This window comes from Triticum aestivum, chromosome 2A (assembly GCF_018294505.1).
Source record: "Triticum aestivum cultivar Chinese Spring chromosome 2A, IWGSC CS RefSeq v2.1, whole genome shotgun sequence".
In the NCBI taxonomy this organism is placed as follows: domain Eukaryota; kingdom Viridiplantae; phylum Streptophyta; class Magnoliopsida; order Poales; family Poaceae; genus Triticum; species Triticum aestivum.
The window spans coordinates 682,849,838-682,867,127 of NC_057797.1; the positions used below are offsets into that span (position 1 = coordinate 682,849,838).

The 17,290-nt window shown below is 44.2% G+C and overlaps 1 protein-coding gene across 5 annotated transcripts; it reads right to left on the minus strand.

The window, feature by feature from the left end:
• Positions 1-9,564: 9,564 nt before the first annotated feature.
• LOC123190211 (ent-kaur-16-ene synthase, chloroplastic) lies at positions 9,565-14,831 on the minus strand. Of its 5 annotated transcripts, none has more exons than XM_044602809.1 (14): positions 14,427-14,831; positions 13,997-14,043; positions 13,612-13,897; positions 13,309-13,511; positions 12,621-12,834; positions 12,416-12,536; positions 12,247-12,344; positions 11,945-12,156; positions 11,751-11,863; positions 11,566-11,661; positions 11,270-11,485; positions 11,018-11,159; positions 10,697-10,942; positions 9,565-10,061 (listed from the first exon to the last, which is right to left on the minus strand). In XM_044602809.1, the coding sequence occupies exons 1-14, from the start codon at positions 14,683-14,685 to the stop codon at positions 9,759-9,761; spliced, it is 2,556 nt and encodes an 851-aa protein (XP_044458744.1). In that variant the 5' UTR covers positions 14,686-14,831; the 3' UTR covers positions 9,565-9,758. The 5 variants fall into 5 exon arrangements, with proteins under 5 accessions (XP_044458744.1, XP_044458745.1, XP_044458743.1 ...); XM_044602810.1 differs by having other exon boundaries at positions 12,621-12,838; positions 13,331-13,511; positions 13,994-14,043; positions 14,427-14,829; XM_044602808.1 differs by having other exon boundaries at positions 13,994-14,043; positions 14,427-14,828.
• Positions 14,832-17,290: the final 2,459 nt, after the last annotated feature.

The following is a 17,290-nucleotide window of genomic DNA, read 5'->3' on the forward strand; positions in this document are numbered from 1 at the left end:
ATACCACCAGTTGGAGATTCGAGAATAGGATATTCCTAAGACAGCTTTTAACACCAGGTATGGGTTGTACGAGTATACCGTTATGTCATTTGGTCTGACTAATGCACCTGCATATTTTATGAACATGATGAACAAAGTGTTTATGGAGTTCTTGGACAAGTTCGTCGTGGTGTTCATTGATGATATCCTGGTTTACTCGAAGAATGAAGAGGAGCATAAGGAGCATTTGTGTTTGGTACTTGGTAAGCTCAGAGAACATCAATTATATGCCAAGTTTAGCAAATGTGAATTTTGGTTGAAGGAAGTAGGATTCCTCGGACACGTTATATCTGGAGAAGGTATAGCAGTTGATCCCACTAAAGTTGATACTGTGACAAATTGGGAAGCACCAACAACAGTTGGAGAGATCCAGAGTTTTCTTGGACTCGCAGGATACTATCGGAGATTTACTGAGAATTTCTCAAAGATTGCAAAGCCTATGACGGAGTTATTAAAGAAGGATACCAAGTTCAAATGGACTGAGGAATGTGAGGCTAGTTTCAAGGAGTTAAAGAAACGCTTGGTTACTTCACCAGTGTTGATTTTGCCAGACCAGACCAAGGACTATGAGGTGTATTGCGATGCTTCACGTCGAGGACTTGGAGCAGTGCTTATGCAGGAAGGTAGAGTTGTTTCATATGACTCAAGACAACTGAAACCTAATGAGTTGAATTATGCTACGCATGATTTGGAATTAGCAGCCGTAGTGCATGCACTGAAGACTTGGAGACATTTCCTCATTGGAAATCATTGTGAGATGTATACGGATCATAAGAGTTTAAAGTATATTTTCACCCAGAAGGAGTTGAATCTCAGACAAAGGAGATGGTTGGAGCTCATCAAGGATTATGGTATGAGATTGCATTACCATCCCGGAAAGGCTAATGTAGTAGCTGACGCATTAAGCCGTAAGAGCCATGTCAATACATTAATGACGGGAGAAATACCAAGGGAGTTAGCCAAAAATCTTCGTGAACTATGTTTGGAAATAGTTCTGAGAGGCTATGTAGCAGCATTGGAGATTCATTCAACTTTGATGGATAGAATCAGAGAAGCCTAGAGGACTGACAAGGAGATTGCCTCTATTAAGGAGAAACTGAGCAAGGGAAAGGCTAAGGGATTTCATGAGGATGAGCACGATACCCTATGGTTTGAAGATTGTGTTTATGTGCCCAATGACCCGGAGATCAGGAAGTTGATTCTACAAGAGGCACACGATTCACCATATTCGATTCACCCAGGAAATACCAAGATGTATTTGGATTTGAAGGATATTTTCTTGTGGACCGAAATGAAGAAAGATATTGCAGAGTATGTAGCAGTTTGTGATGTATGTCAGAGAGTAAAGGCAGAGCATCAGAAGCCAGCAGGATTACTACAACCATTGCCGATACCCGAATGGAAGTGGGATAAGTTAGGCATGGATTTTATCACGAGATTGCCCAAAACACGTTCAGGCTATGACTCGATTTGGGTTTTAGTTGATCGACTGACGAAGGTAGCTCATTTCATCCCGGTAAAGACCACTTACACCAGTGCTAAGTTGGCAAGGATATACATGACCAGGATCGTATGTCGGCATGGAGTTCCGAGGAGTATCGTATCAGATAGAGGAACCCAGTTTACCTCAAAGTTCTGGAAGCAGTTGCATGAAACTTTGGGTACTAGGCTAGAATTCAGTACAGCTTTTCATCCACAGATAGATGGACAGACCGAGAAAGTCAATCAGATTTTGGAGGACATGCTGAGAGCTTGTGCGCTAGATTATGGATCTAGTTGGGACGACAATTTGCCATATGCAGAGTTCTCTTACAACAACAGTTACCAAACCAGTTTAAAGATAGCCCCTTTCGAAGCCTTGTACGGAAGGAGGTGCAGGACACCGTTGTCATGGGACGAAGTTGGAGACCGCCAGTTGTTTGGACCTGACTTGACTAAAGAGTCTGAACAGAAGGTAAAGTTGATTCGCGATAGGCTCAAGATAGCCCAGTCCAGACAGAAGAGTTATGCAAATTCTAAACGCAAGGAGACTGTTTACGAAGTTGGAGATAGAGCTTATCTTCGAGTATCTCCACTTCGAGGAACAAAGCGTTTTGGAGTTAAGGGAAAGTTAGCACCATGATTTGTAGGACCATACCGAGTTTTGGAGCGTATGGGAGAAGTGGCCTACAAGTTGGAATTGCCCGAAGGATTGTCAGGAGTTCATGATGTGTTCCATGTTTCTCAGCTGAAGAAGTGCCACGCGGAGATGGTTGACATACCGTTGAGAGACACAGTGCCATTGGAAACAATTTAGTTACAACGATTTGACCTACGAGGAGAAACCAATTAAGATTCTCGAGTTTGCCAACCGAGTCACTCGCAGCAAGGTTATCAAGTTTTGCAAAGTTCAGTGGAGCCACCACACAGAGGATGAAGCCACCTGGGAGCGAGAGGAAGATTTGCTCAACGACCACCCTCACCTATTTTCTAGCCAACCCGAATCTCGAGGGCGAGATTCATCTTAAGGGGGATAGGTTTGTAACATCCCAAATTTTCAATTTGGAATGTTATACATTAGATCATCAATGCATATCATATTTTATTTTGCTTTTGGTTTTGATCCTAGAATTTCTATGCAACTCAAGGACCCACGAAGAGAGTTGGGGAATTCATTATTTTCATATTTGAGTTTTCTCAAATTTTGAGAATAGGATCATTTGATTTTTATTATTTTATCGTCAATTATTTCTATTACAAAAATATGAGAGAGGGAATAAAATGACTTTCCCAAAATAAATAAATATTAAGGATTTAATAATAAAATCAAATAAGATTTTATTTCGGAGTTTTTCGTTATTTTATTTGAATTTAGGAAAAATGCGGGTTTTTCAAAATTGCATTTAGGCCCCAAATAAATGTTCACCTTGTGCGGCTTGATTTTAGAAGCCCGGGAAAATTTATTTCGGGATTTTTGGAGTCGGTTTAGTATTTCTTTTTATTTTTCTTCCGCGCGTAATTATATAAAAAACGAGCCGACCTACCGGTACGTGTCCGACCCGGACTCTGGCCCGACTAGGCTTTATAAGCCGGGGGAGGCCCAGCCGAAGCCAGCCCCCCCCCCCCCGAAACCCTAGCCAGCGCCGTCCCACGGCTGCCTCCTGCCAGCGCCGCCGCCTGCCAGCGCCGCCGCCGCACGCCGCTCAAGGTCGCCTCGAAATCTGTGCCGTTTTTTTATTTTATTTTTTTTCAAAAAGACCGTTCGGTTTTTCCGTCGGTTTTTAGTTTCGGTTTTTTTAATAGATCAGTTTTTCTGATTTACTTAATTAGCGAGCGTTCGTCCTTTCGTTCGTTCTAACAAACGTTCGTCGTTTTTCTTTTTCTCGGATTTAACCCGCGATTTTTCTGATCGCGATTCCTGATCCGATTTTCGTTTTAGTATAACTTTTCGCTTGTTTATCGGAATCAGGCGATTCAAGCGCCTGGAGTTTCATCTCGAAACCCTCTATCCATTTAATCAACTTAAACAAGTTTTACTACTGTAAAATTTGCCTTAGATCCAGATTAGTAGAACGAAGTTGTTTTCTTTCACCGTTTGACTTTTGTTGCTTCGTTTGATTTGATTCTTTTTGCCAATCGGAGTTCTTAAGTTGAATTATCTGGTTAGATCTCTTATTTGAGTTTTACCTGTGCATTAGATGAGTACTTATTGTATGCTTGTTTGTTTGTCTGTGATAGAATACCCGGAGTGCGCCGCTTGTTACTTCGAATCGCTAGGTTTCCCGGATCATCAGCAAGGCAAGTAACACTTTGATCATACTTTATCTACTACCCAGTTTTATTGCATTAGATCAATCCTCACACATTGCATGAATAGGATCTAATTAAATTGCGGGATGGGAAGTAGTTGAGGTAGTACCTATTACCTGTTTACTATCAAACCTTTGGGAGTTACTTCTACGTTTGCTTATTGCCATGCTATGCTAGTAGACGTGGATTGGGTGAGTGATATCCATGACAGATGTGAGTATTGTTAATTAATGGTTTATCTAAGGTGGCAACATAAACACACATCTGGGTGGATTGAGGCACCTGGGTAATCCAGGACTTGCCTGTTTTCTTTTGGACCGCCACCCAGGCTCAAAGGGATCATGAGATTATTCATGCTAGAAACTTTCGTGTGCAGCCACAAGCTATTATGGGCTCTAGCATAGTTGACTAAGTCGTGCGAACTCTTATAGTGGTAGACTAGCAGATGTAGGGGATGTAGGTGGTACGGTCTACCCGATCGTAAGGTGTTAGCTCTTCTGAAAGACTATGTCTCGGTCATCCGTCTTCTCAAACACCGTGTAGTGCGAGAAACCAAATGGAGGCGATCGAGTCTTGTGGGGAAAAGTGCGCAAACCTCTGCAGAGTGTATTAAACTAATCATGATTAGCAGTGTCCCCGGTTATGGACATCTTGAGTATCTAGTACCTGGATTATCATGTGAATCTCAACATGTTACTCTAAATTAATTTTGTTGGGTTTTGTTAATGATGATGCTTAATTGGGATTGAGAATGCTGTCAACCATTCTCAATGTTTAACAACTACCATGTAGTTAAATAAATGTATTCCTTTGCAGTAGGGAAAAATTGGCTTTACGCAAACTGTAACCATAGAGCTTGCCACCAGCCAAATATGCATATAGTATAGCTGTTTCATTCCATTACCCTCTATGTGTTACCTTGCCAGCATATTCCATGTGCTGACCCATTTCGGGCTGCAACGTTAATATTGCAGACTTTTCAGACGACGATTAAGGAGTTTTTAGGTGGTGGTTCTATACTCAGTGATACCGTTGGAGTTGATGGACTAACTTACCTTCCAAGCCTTCCGCTGTTATCGTTATTAGATGGCCTTAAGCCATATTTATTGTAATAAGTTCTCTATTGAGACACTCAATATAATAAGTGTGTGATTGCTACTCTGCTATAAATCCCCCGAGTACTGTGTGATGTCAGCATTACTGATCCAGGGATGACACCGGAGCACAGAGATCAGACTGTTTGAGGTCTGGTCGCTACACCATTATTCTACAACTATTTTGCAAGAAACACTTAGACAGTGTTCATAATTAATTGCACTAAGAATTAAACATGTTAATTCAATAGTGCGCTCCCACTCAAATCAATATATCTCAAAATTTATTATGAGTGATACAAGACCCACATTTTGATTCCATGCCATTGATGTGGACATCATTGATGATGAGAATTTCAGTTGGTAGGCAAACTTGCCGATCACATCTCCATGTGACTCTTGCTCATCTTCCGATGGGTGTGTTCCGAGCTCAGGACGATCCTGCCTGAACGTCAAAGACAGCCAAGTGATCTTGCTATGAGGTCTGACCTCACCCGCCTCATTCCTCTTGATTCGTTCGTACCCATGTGTACATGGCGCACCCCGAAAAGATACAAATTACAGACGGTGCTACACTTGGGTGAACACTAACTACTTTGATATTTTGAAGTGAGAGATCACCCTAATAAAAAGTGACTACCGAGCAATCAAGAAGGGTGCATCAAGAGGGATAAACATCTCAGGCAATTCATAATAGCATGATATGGTATAACCCCTTCTGACAGAGAAGTCTTTCATTTCTTCGTCTTCGGCATTTGCGTCGGTGTTCACCTTCGCAAAGATCGCCACCACCTTGTCGATGCACCCAATAATATTGCTATCTCTATAGCTAGTAAAATAAGTGCATTACTTAAGGTTGGCACGCAGGTCATTAAAGTGATAATCATATGGCTCCAGCCATCATGCCGAATCATGACACGCAGGTCATGTTAATCAAATTACATCATATAGTCATCTCATACATAATCAAATTAGTACGAGCACTGCTATACCACATCACATGCACATCCTGCAAAACCAAGTTAGATGCCTCTAATCAGTTTATGCAAAAATTTATTTTACATGGCTTCTAAGGTTTTGACTTAAACCGCAGCTACCAACGTTCATCATCAAGTATGATAGTTCATGTCGCTAGATTAACTTTGTGGGGTGTATGAAGCATGAGATAATAAAATATTGAACCCCATACTAAACTTCGTCATACGCATGACCCCCGTGCGTAGATCATATCTATATTGCCCTTTTGCTTGCGAAATTTCATCTTTCTTTCTAACTATGGTGGATTTCAACGAACGGTTAGCACTTCGTTGATCAATCAGGATTGTGGATTGCCAGAACATTGAAAATCCACCATGCCATTATCAAGATCAGAAATATGCAAATTCCAGGGAAGTAACAAGAACATCGGGTAATAGATTTCATCTGCTACCGACACAAATAATTTTCAGTAATAGAACTCATCTACTACAAAGTATATTGTGCAAGACCCATACATATATATGTATTCTAGATCAAAACATGCATCTACGCATAGCACGGCTCATGATGCCACTATAGGGTAACGCGGCAGAAAACAAAAATTTCAACTTACACACCAGCCCAGGACGAATATGGAGACTGCATACAAGGTTTGATCTTTTCGTTGTCGACTCGTAGCGCAGCGGAAGTAGAGTCGATGACGATCGGCGGTGCAGATCCCCACAGCTAGGATTTACAACCTCCGAACCGCGAGGATGTATACCCTCATCTGCCCCTCGGATAGCCCTTCGAGAGGCGGTTGGACAGTCCCTCTCAAACTAAGACCGAAATTACGATCTCTCTACAGAGTTGCACACATACGGTGTCATCTATCTGATAGGGCTACGCCGTCCAGAACTAATTCCCACCGGAACCCAGACAGCCTTTCGGCTCTATGAAACTATTTCGCGGGGAGGGAGAGAAAAGTCAGATCATTGCAATGGCACTTGTATGTGAGAAATAGTGTGTGTAGAGAGTGCCTCTCCACCTCTATTTATAGGAAAACCCAAGGGGTAGGGGGCACATGAAAAAACCCAAAATGCCCACACTTTATGTCACACATAAAAGGGCATAAAGGGATGACAAGTGGAGCCCCATGGAGGAGCTGCACCCTCCAATGTCCCACCTTCATGGGGGCCCCACAAAGGGGGTTCCTTGATCCCCAAGTCCTTCTAGAAGCCTTTTGGGAAAAGACCCAAAAGGTGGCTTTCCATAAATATCCCCAAAAGCACTTTCACTATTCACGACGACATTTTTCAGCGTCCGTTCGAACTGAAAATATTTATGTGGGCTTAGAACATTTCCAGTACCCACTAAAATAATTTTCAACGCGTTCTGAAACAATTCCGGATTAGTGATTTTCATCTCCGAAAAGCATCTAAAGTGGTTCCGGCAGCTCCGGAGCATTTCCAGCTTTTATCCCAGAAAATTCCAGAAAGTTTTCAGAATGACTCTGGCACCCTCCAAGAATTATCAGGCATGTGCCGAAACCAATTTGACTTAATAGTATATCCCGAAACAACTTTTCAGTTTCACTGAAACTCATCCGATGACCTCTCTCTGCGGAACTTTTCCGCTGTCTGAAACTTTTTCAGTAATTTTCTCTCAGACTCCCTGTCTAGTATTCAGCAGATAGATGACCCTTAAGCGTGTGACCCTATAGGTTCGGTGAAGTATAGAAATGACCCGGAACCCCTTCCGATCAATGATCAACATCGAAGCCGTGGACACCCATATTGACCCCTATACCCACACGAATAAATATTTGAGTGAACCTCCAGTTGTCGTGTGCTATTCCTGTTGCTTCGTGATATGTTAAAAATACCTGAGGTGAGACATGTTGGCATCCCCGTGGATCAACAACTTGTCCACTATGTCAGTTACCTCGTTACTGGTATTGTTCTCCTTTCTCGTTTCCGTGTTCCGGCATCCTTGTGATCAAATCACACTATGTCTGGCCAGATGATGATGGATACTGTAACACCGAGAGGGCCTAGAGATATCTCTCCATCGTCGGAGGAGCAAATCCCAATCGTGAGCTATCAAGTTACTTGACATACTTTTCTATGAACCCGTAAGCCGCCGTAATAGCCACCCATTTACGAATGACGTTTAACAAACCCCAAAGTTCATGAAGCAATTATGAATAAACTCGATACTCTCATGGTCTAAGGAATCATGCACGTTAACCATCTCTGTGTTATGTACCATTAACTTGTGACGTATGAATCTCATAGCATAACACCAATCCAAGTCGATTCAACACAAATGTTCTCTTAACATTGTGCCCTCAAAGTTGCTGGCATAGACATGCCCATGATCAGGAAAATAGAACCATCACGCAACACTTGAGCTAGTCTTAGAGGTCAGACTAAGAATACTTCTTACCGTTTATTATTCCACACGTGCATATGATTCTTCCTCCGAGCCTCGTGTTATTGCAGACTCGAGAACCATAGCAGTTATAGCATGGAACATAAACATACTTATGAACTTGGAGATAAATAATATCATTTATTATTGCCTCTAGGGCATATCTCCTACACGCGGTGCATTTCTAGTAAGAGGAGAATCTAAGCTTGCCAAGGGCATCCGTCTTGCACTCGAAGTATGGGTCACGAGCAACCACTCCCTCTCGGATACGATTGAACACATGCCTTGCCATACGAAAATGGCGACGGAATTTATCCGGCTTGAAGAGCGGGGTGTTCGCAAAGTAATCGGCTTAGAGCAGGGCATGGCCTCTCTCCCTGTTGCGGTTCAGGTTGGGAGCACGGCCAGGGAGTGACCCCTTGTACCGAGGAAGCTGCCGTTCAATGTGGTCGTGAACGATCAGTGCAGCCACCACAAGATCTCCATCATCCGATGACGAATCGTTCGATGAATAAATGAAGTGGTGGAAGAAAAAATCATCTCCACTGTCCATACCTTTGTGGGCAAAGTGTCGAACACCTTGCGGTCGTGGTGGTAAAGAGGCCGCGATGATCACCTCGATGCAGCAGGGGTGGTTGGCGGCCGGGTACTGGCCGCTCTGGAGCACTCGTCAGAAGCTGCCGTGGCCGCCGTGGTACATCGCCGACAGTCGTATCCCCTCTGCCACCGGCTACGACGGCGACGGCCAAATCTCCTCCAATCGACGACCAAAACTACGGCGAAAGCGCGGGCGTGGTGGCGGCCATGTTGAGATGTGGTTTGGTATGGACGGCCGCGGGATGCACAGTGAGGAGGCAGCCGGAGAATAGTGACGACGTCAGCGACGGGGTGGGGTGGGGAGAGGGGGTGAAGGCGTTGGAAGCGAAGGGACTGCTAGTGTCCCCGACAGGCGGGCCACGAGGGGGACAAGGGCGTGCGTCGAGCCCGTCCACGCGATGTCCGTTTCACCCCAAACTCAGCGCAAGTTTGGGCCGGGGATGGGTCGAAAACGGACGGAATCCGAACATTTGTCTGTTTGGGGTCGCGCGTTGGGCCGCGCTATTTGTCCATTCTATCCCAAACGGACGCACCCGGACAGGATGGGGTCGTGCGCTGGAGTTGGCCTAAGTTGAAACAATCCAATGGCTGTAGGGGCCTAGATCGGACGGCTAGCAGCGCCCTTTTTTTAATATATATACATAGGACAGCGATGTGTTTTTCTGATGAAACTGCAGGAAATATTACTATCCGGTAACAAGAAGTTTCTTTTTTGAAACATTGAGCCTACCTTCGTCAATCTTTACATCTCTCTAAGTTACAGGACCAAAGGTTCACCGCCGATCCCTCTGCTCCATATGAACACATGAATATCTTTCTTTTTCTGATGAGACCATCAACCATGGATTGTCAACTTGAGAGCCTGAGTGGTTCGTTGATAACAGCATTCACCGCGCTGGCCATTTCCTTTGGCGAGCTGAATCCGTCGGTCCGAAAGTAGAACAGGTGAAGTATCTTGCACATCTTCCAGAACAGCTCCTTGCATGCCCTGGGAACAACCGTGCCTTCCTTGAGGACCAATCTTAGCAAGTCTCGCCTCGAAGCGACTATGGACTTCTGTATCGCATTCTTAGCCGCTTCTATGGACATAGAACCACCGCTGTGAAGACCAAGTAGCGAAACGCTGTTCAGTTTCCCCTCGCTGCCCTCCCTCTGCAACATATGATCGGAAACAGGTCAGAGTCATCCTAATGCATATGTCTAACACATAGTTTAAATATTACTCCGTTTATAAACCTAAAATTGGATAGTTGTATAGCAGCACAGGTATAAAACAGAGTTGATTAATAAAACAGAGTAGAGTTGATTATTCGCAAAAAAAACAGAGTTGATTAATTCTTGTACAATGTCAAGCCACCAAGATAAGAGGCATGGATATCTCTTTTTTCCTATGATTAACATGACAATAGAGCTTCGTTTCACATCATTTTAACAAAACAGAGAACTAGAGTCTTGACTTTTGCGGGAATTGCAAGTCCACCATAGTTCAAATGGTGTGTGGAATAACATAAATTATACTGCCTCTGGTCCATAATAAGTGTCGCAGTTTTGAACTAAGGTTGAACTAACCTTAGTTCAAAACAGTGGCACTTATTTTGGATTGGAGAGAGTAACATTAAAGAAACACTATTTTTATGCAGGTCTGCAGGTCTGCGAAATCTTGAATAATGGTTGGTAACATAAAGGGGTCTATGCAGAGGCCGGGGTAATCCTCCTTTCCGAAAGAAAAAAGCATTAAGGGGTCTGCAGGAACACAAACTTTTTTGTGATAAGAGGGCCCAACATACCTCAAAGCCTTGGCTGTCATTGAGGAGACGGCCACAGGTGCTCATTAGCCTAAATAACTCACTGTACTCTTGATTTTTGACAGCACTCCCCAATAGCTTTTCCCCGACACAATACAATGTTGGAAGCACAATGGGCCCCAGTGCGAATGAAACTACCCCATTTGTCATGTATTCTTCCATTGTTGGCACATATTGGCTCCTCTGCCATTCTGCCTCGGTCATCATAGACCTCAATAGAAGTAGCCACTGCAGATGGATTTCAACCTGTCAATACTGAACATAATGCAACTCAACAAGAGGAGGGGCAGACATCAAACTCACTATTTCTATCAGGTGATTTTTAACGTCACGGTTTTGTACGGCAGAAGCGATTGATCCAAGCTGGTTCACTGTGGTATAGAGAGCACAAAATACAATCCTTACTTGCTCCGAACAGAAGTCATCTTTGTGATGCTCATCCCACCTAAGGCGGCGGCCATTGGCAAAACAGAAAACATGACTTATTAGCAATGTGTAAGGCAGAAGCAATACATACGAAACAGCAGACAAAGACATCAAGTTTAAGGACTGTACTTCTCAACTAATGCTATGAGGTTTTCTAGTTCTTCTTTTGATCCTCCAACATCAAAGAAGTCATCAACAACGGTTGTGAGCACACCGTTTTTGGCCCACGATATGCGAGCATCAGAAAGTTCAGGAGGAAAAATCGTAGCAGCAGCAGAGAGATAACAATATGTCAACTTCTGCCGTGCAAATTGTAGCTGGTCCAACCTGTTTTCTTTCACCCACCTGTTGCGACAATTTTTTGAAAAATCTCCAAAAACAAAAAAGAAAGTTTACATGACAAGAGAGCATAATGGCCAGATTACCTATCAAGATGCAGGAGTTCATCCTGGTAGATAGATTGAGAAAATGTGAAATCGTCAACAGCCAAAGCCAAAAGTTCTTGGTTGATACCATACGGCCTGATTCAGCAAAATGTTTGAATTTTTAGTATGATGTCTAATTAAAATGATTTAAAATACAACTCTTATTAGAGAAATGAGAATCTTACAAGCATTCTGTCTTCAGGATGTGAGAACCTCTAGCATCAAAATGTTCGATGTTCCTCTTGTGGTCTAGGCGTTCCAGCGTGGTATAGAATGGAAACTTAACGGCATACTCGACCTGAAATCACAAAAGCACAGGATTAGATATAACTTGAACTAGTATCAAGTAAAATAGGTATCTCAAATTTCATGCAGGCACCTCTAAGTTTGGTAGGCCCTGCACCCCTTCAGAGCACAACTTTTCTGACAATAAGCTGCCAGACCAGTTGCCAATGTTATCTAGGATTAATTCATGTTCTGCTACACTGACTTTTGAAGCCTTGTATAGTTCCAGTACAGATTTTGTATCATTTAAATATCCTTGAAGTGAATTATGGAAATTAGAGGCTTCAGCAAGATGAGACAGCTCATCTGCACCAAGATATAGAATTAGGAAGTTAGACTGTTAATTTGTTAAACCAAGAACAATGACAAAATTGACAGGATTTTCTGCCTAAGTACCTGAGGATACATCATACCCATTCATCCTTAAAAGGCGGAACGCCATTGCACATGTTGCTACATCCATCATAATTTCCTCGTCTCTCTGTAACCAGAAACTGCAAACAGGAGACAGTAAAGTTTACAAGCTACTAAAAACAGATATCAGTTTCCTATTTACAGTCATTACCTGTATGCCATGTCTAAGATTCCCTCTATCTCACTAGAAAAATGCCGAGAAATTCCGATCTTTTCAAGCGAATCCACCATTGAAAGCTTCCAGTGCATATTTAGTGGATACACTGTTGGTACTGCAAAAGGTCTACTGGTATTAAGTATTTTGCAACACTTTAAACCCTTGCAAATTCTTCACAAGGAAAGGTACAAAGATCCACCTGCACCACCAAATTTACTGACTACCATATTTAAATAATCGAGGGCCTTATCATCATAGTTGTGGACTAACGCAGCAGCAGTTGTGGAAGGAGAGTTGAACAACGACCCGTTCTTCCTCTGAAACTTCATAACTTCATTCCAGTCCAGTAAGTTTCCTAACCCTTCGGAGACATAGGCCATATATGCTTCTCTCCCATAAGATTTCTCCCCGGCCTGCCTAAATTAAGTCAAGTATGAGAATTTTTAATATGTGACCCACAGGTGATACTCAAATTATGATTGCTAATTTCATCAGTAAGCAAAAGACAATATGAATGACATGGTGGTCCTTTTTCCTTCATATTACGGTTGATCGAAAAAAAAACAGAAGTTCTTACAAGAAAACCTTGGTACTCCCTGGAGTAGAGTTGGAGTACCAATCAAATCCATCCGTTGGTTTGCAGGGTTAGTTCAGTATTTTCTCCAGCTAAAGAAGTGTTGTTTTCCAATCTTTAATCTAGGTTCCCAAATCCACCAGCCTAATCAAGCACATGCGGCCGCGCAGCCGCAGCGGGAGGCACTTTCATCGGTACTCCAACTCTACTCCAGGGCAGATAGTGCATTTCCATTCAAATGATCAACCCATAAATATTACATATACTTATAAACCAACTGCCCTAATACAAACGGGGGGAATATAATTCATACCAATGTTTTTCCATCAACAGACCTTTTCAATTCCATCTCCCATTGCTGAAGAATCCAATCAATATCAGTTTGTCTGACAGGAAATTGCAAACCCGCCCCAACGGCAAGGCTAAGCATACCAGGAAAAATCATGTTAAAGCCTGTAGGAGCAGCAATCTCCTCATCCATGACAAGGGAGAAATGTCTTCCGATAAAATGTAGTCCTGCACATGGCGTTAAGGCGTTTGAGCTCTTGAAAACAAACACAGGCAAACAACATTCACATGTGTCGGATAATAAGAAATAAGAAATCTATCTCTGTACCTCTCCTTATGTGCTCTTGGCCAAGATTCCATTTCTCAAGCGCAAGAACACATGCCAATGTGGATAAGAGAACGTTCTTGTTGGCTGATGACCCAAGGTCGTTGTTATCCCAAGATCCATTTTCATGTTGGTTTTGCAATATCCATTCAACACACTGAGGGAAGCATGGAGTGCGAGGGGAGCCCCGCAAGGGCACCATAGCCACCCACGCGGTGTCGTATGGAGACGGCGGTAGTTCAACCTTGTGGAGCTGCTTCCTTATTCTAGCCTCACGGTCCTTTCGATGCTGCATTTGATCAAAGCAATGCAGTATATAATTTAGCAAGCAACTCAAGACAGTCTCGGGAACCTCGAACACAGTAACCATCAGTGACGTCAGTACCACGTTTAGCAGGCTTGCCGTTTCTGCTACCAACATCTTCTCGACATATGCTGTTCATAGAAAAAGAGATGCCATGTGAGTCACGACCGACGAATCAATTAAATTAGGATCCGGATCATGCCGGAGTAAGACGTACTATAAAAATATCAAGTACTAGCAATCGCAAGCCTACAGCAAGACAATTGTCAGATCTATTCAATTCAGCAGCAGTGTCGTTTTCTGTTGGCATCAGGTCGGGAGACAGATACGTGCGGCATAGGGGTTGTTTCTTAGGTAAAACACATACAGGGTTCGGCTGAACCTGAACTCCAAACATTTTGGAAATAAATTGCTGGAATTACTCACAGAGAAAGTGATTTCCTCGCGTAAGAAAAAGGTTCACCAGGAACAGAAAAAAAGGAGCGATCCAGCCAGGTAAGATCTGGGGAGTTACCACAGCACGGAGTCCCCGAGCGAATCCGGTGGAGTGGAGGAGGACGGTGTCGACTGCCGGCGAGGGATCGGACACGGCGCGCCTCGGAGGGGGGAATCCTTGAAGCGTGCACGACGGCGCTGGCGGGAGTGAGTCGAACACGACGGTTGGAGCGAAACCTCGCCACGAACTGGGGAGCCGCCGGGAGGGGGAGGAGGGCGCGATGACCAGCCTGCCGGCAAGGCGCCGGGAGGACGGAGGGGCCCCCAGCGTTCGACATGGGTTGGGAGGGATCTACGATCGCCCAGGGCCGCGGCCGCCGTCGACGGGGGATTTATTGCAGCATCGCCGGAATAGGAAAGCAGCGAGAGAGAGTGAGAGCGGCGGGCAAAGGGGGAGGACACTGCGAACGGAAAAGGTGGCGCACTCACGCTTTTATCGGCCTCTGGGATGTGGGACCAGCAGGTGTGGGGACGGCGGCGGCGATGCCCGCGCCGTCGCGCCACTTGGCGCCCACGCGCCCTCCCTGCCCGCTTCCCGCAGATAAGTTCCTCTTTAAAAATTGTTTGAAGTGATCTAAACAGTCTTATACAGTATTTCTTTACGAAGGGAATATTACTTTCAAAACTAAAGTTAACCTGAAATGCAAGCAACTTTGACGACCACCGCCGGTCCGTCCTATCTCCGATGGCCTCTGGACCATGGAGGTGCGAAGAATCTCGGCCCCCCACCAACGAATGGGATCTCGTTTTGATTCTTGTTAGATTCACTGTCTTGGTTGAGGATGTATGACAGCGGCAATGTCTTTCATATTTCATCTCGCCCTGATGGTGTGTTTAACATTACCGGAGGACGTGTGGAGGTGTGTTTCCGTCGGGTCTTGCAGGATTCGGTCGGTACTGATCTTCGGAGGATTTGTTTGGATTCGGTCTTCGTTCGTCTTTAATTGAGTGTTTACAGGGTTTGATTCTTCTGATCTATGATTTTTTTCAACGGTGATGGTTGTTGCTCTGGTGCGCTGGTTCTATGGGGGTATTGGCACGACAACTTTCGGATTATCTACTATAATAAGGTCTGCCCGGCTCTGATGAGGGAGGAGCGATGACGGCGGCATGCCTCCGACTCGCTCCAGTGCTTGTAGTCATCGTTAAGTGGTCTACGGACATGATTGTAATTTTATTATTTTTGTTGTTATTTATACTGCCATGATTGAAGAAAAATAAATTAGAAATTTCTCCAAAAGAAAAGACGGCCATAATCTGAAGTGCATTTGCTAACTTTTACATAGTGAATTGGAATACTCTCTCAGGGCCGGCAGACGCGCTCGTATTTTTCGCAGTTAAATCACCGTCCAGTGATGGCACAATTAGAGCGCGATTTAATTGTGGACCATCTCTTTCATGGGCATGATCTGTATACTATAAATCAAAGGATTTACAGAGCAATTTCGGTGACTTAACGGCGCGCGAAGCGTGTTCAGTACTACGAAGTGTATAAGCATCACATCTTCGAGGGCTGTATAAGACTAGTAGGAACTAACTCATAAACTAATGACATGCATATGCTACTAATTTATATTACCATCATTACAGTAGAGGTAGGCGGACGATATGTAATACGACGAGGAGGCATGTTCAGGGTGTACAGCGGACGACACTTTTGGCCGGCGCGCCGCTACAATGCCAGCAATGAGAGGTCGTGTCCGTCCTAAGCCGGCATCAATGCGAACATCTAGCGTCGGGCAAGAACCCGGGCGTGCACTGGTAAGGGTTTTGGATGGGCCATGGTTGCTAGATGCAGACGTGGCAGCGGTTCAGACGTCTGTAATGACGCCCCCCCCCCTCCCCCCCAAACACACAGGCACATATTTTATCTTCGGTTTATTGGAAAAAGCTCGTCCGAACTAGCATGCGGACCCATGCAGAACCGATCTAATGGCAAAACATGTCCGAACCACATGCTCCAAATGGTTGCGGACGATTTAAGACTCGGTGTTGAACATGCTGTTACTAGCTAAGTTACCCACACTATGACCAACCTAATCTCAATTGGAGGGGTACTGATTTGGCTTTGGCATAGGAACTTTTGTATGGGAGGCATGGATCTTAACGTGTCGTACAAGCGGTGACTTTGGCGGAAGCGGTGGCGGTGGGGCATGGAACACACAACTGAGTTCAGATAATCGAAATGACGTGGACTAACACAGAATTACAAAGACAACGATAGAGGTTTCTTTATGCAACTGCTTGACAAATTACAAACCTGTCTATCACTCTATCTATATATACTGATTGATTAAAATAGTATGGCGGGCCGGGCAAAGCTGCGAATATAAAACCGGGGTGCAGCCTATGGATGCACGGGTCGACAGATAGATGGCACATTGCGACGGAGCTAGCCGGAGATCCTTCACGGAAGTGCATTTTGTCACGGACCTAGTCGGAGATCCTTCACGCAAGTGCATTTTGTCCTCTACTAGGACCGGTAGCTTCGGCGCGCAGACGAATCGGATTCGTGGGCATACGTGCGCGTTCTCTTTCTCTTTTTTTTTTATGATTAGGAAAATACATGAGATTATACTTTTTCTGTCTTAAAATAAGTGTCTTAATTTTATACTAATTTTAATACAAAGTTATACTATTAAACTTAAGACACTTATTTTGAGACGGAAAAAGTATTATATTATGGAAAACAATACAAAGACACATACAGTATGTATGAGTACATCCACACAGGACACGGAAGAACACCAAATCCAACTCGACCATACAATCGCCGCTACCCACGGCTCGCCGTTGTGGCCGCCGGAGAGAAGGAGAGCGACCAACCCCTTTGGATCCGGAGAAGCACCATCCCTTGAAAGCTTTGTCAGCCGCACCGTCGTA

Bases quoted from the DNA above. Each gene is read 5' to 3' on its own strand.
- LOC123190211 (XM_044602808.1), bottom strand. From the start codon at position 14,685: ATGTCGAACGCTGGGGGCCCCTCCGTCCTCCCGGCGCCTTGCCGGCAG. The intron at 12,157-12,246 runs GTACTTAGGCAG...ATCTTGGTGCAG, and splicing joins TGGGTATGATGTATCCTCAG to ATGAGCTGTCTCATCTTGCT. The intron at 11,662-11,750 runs GTAAGATTCTCA...TTGCTGAATCAG, and splicing joins ATCCTGAAGACAGAATGCTT to GCCGTATGGTATCAACCAAG.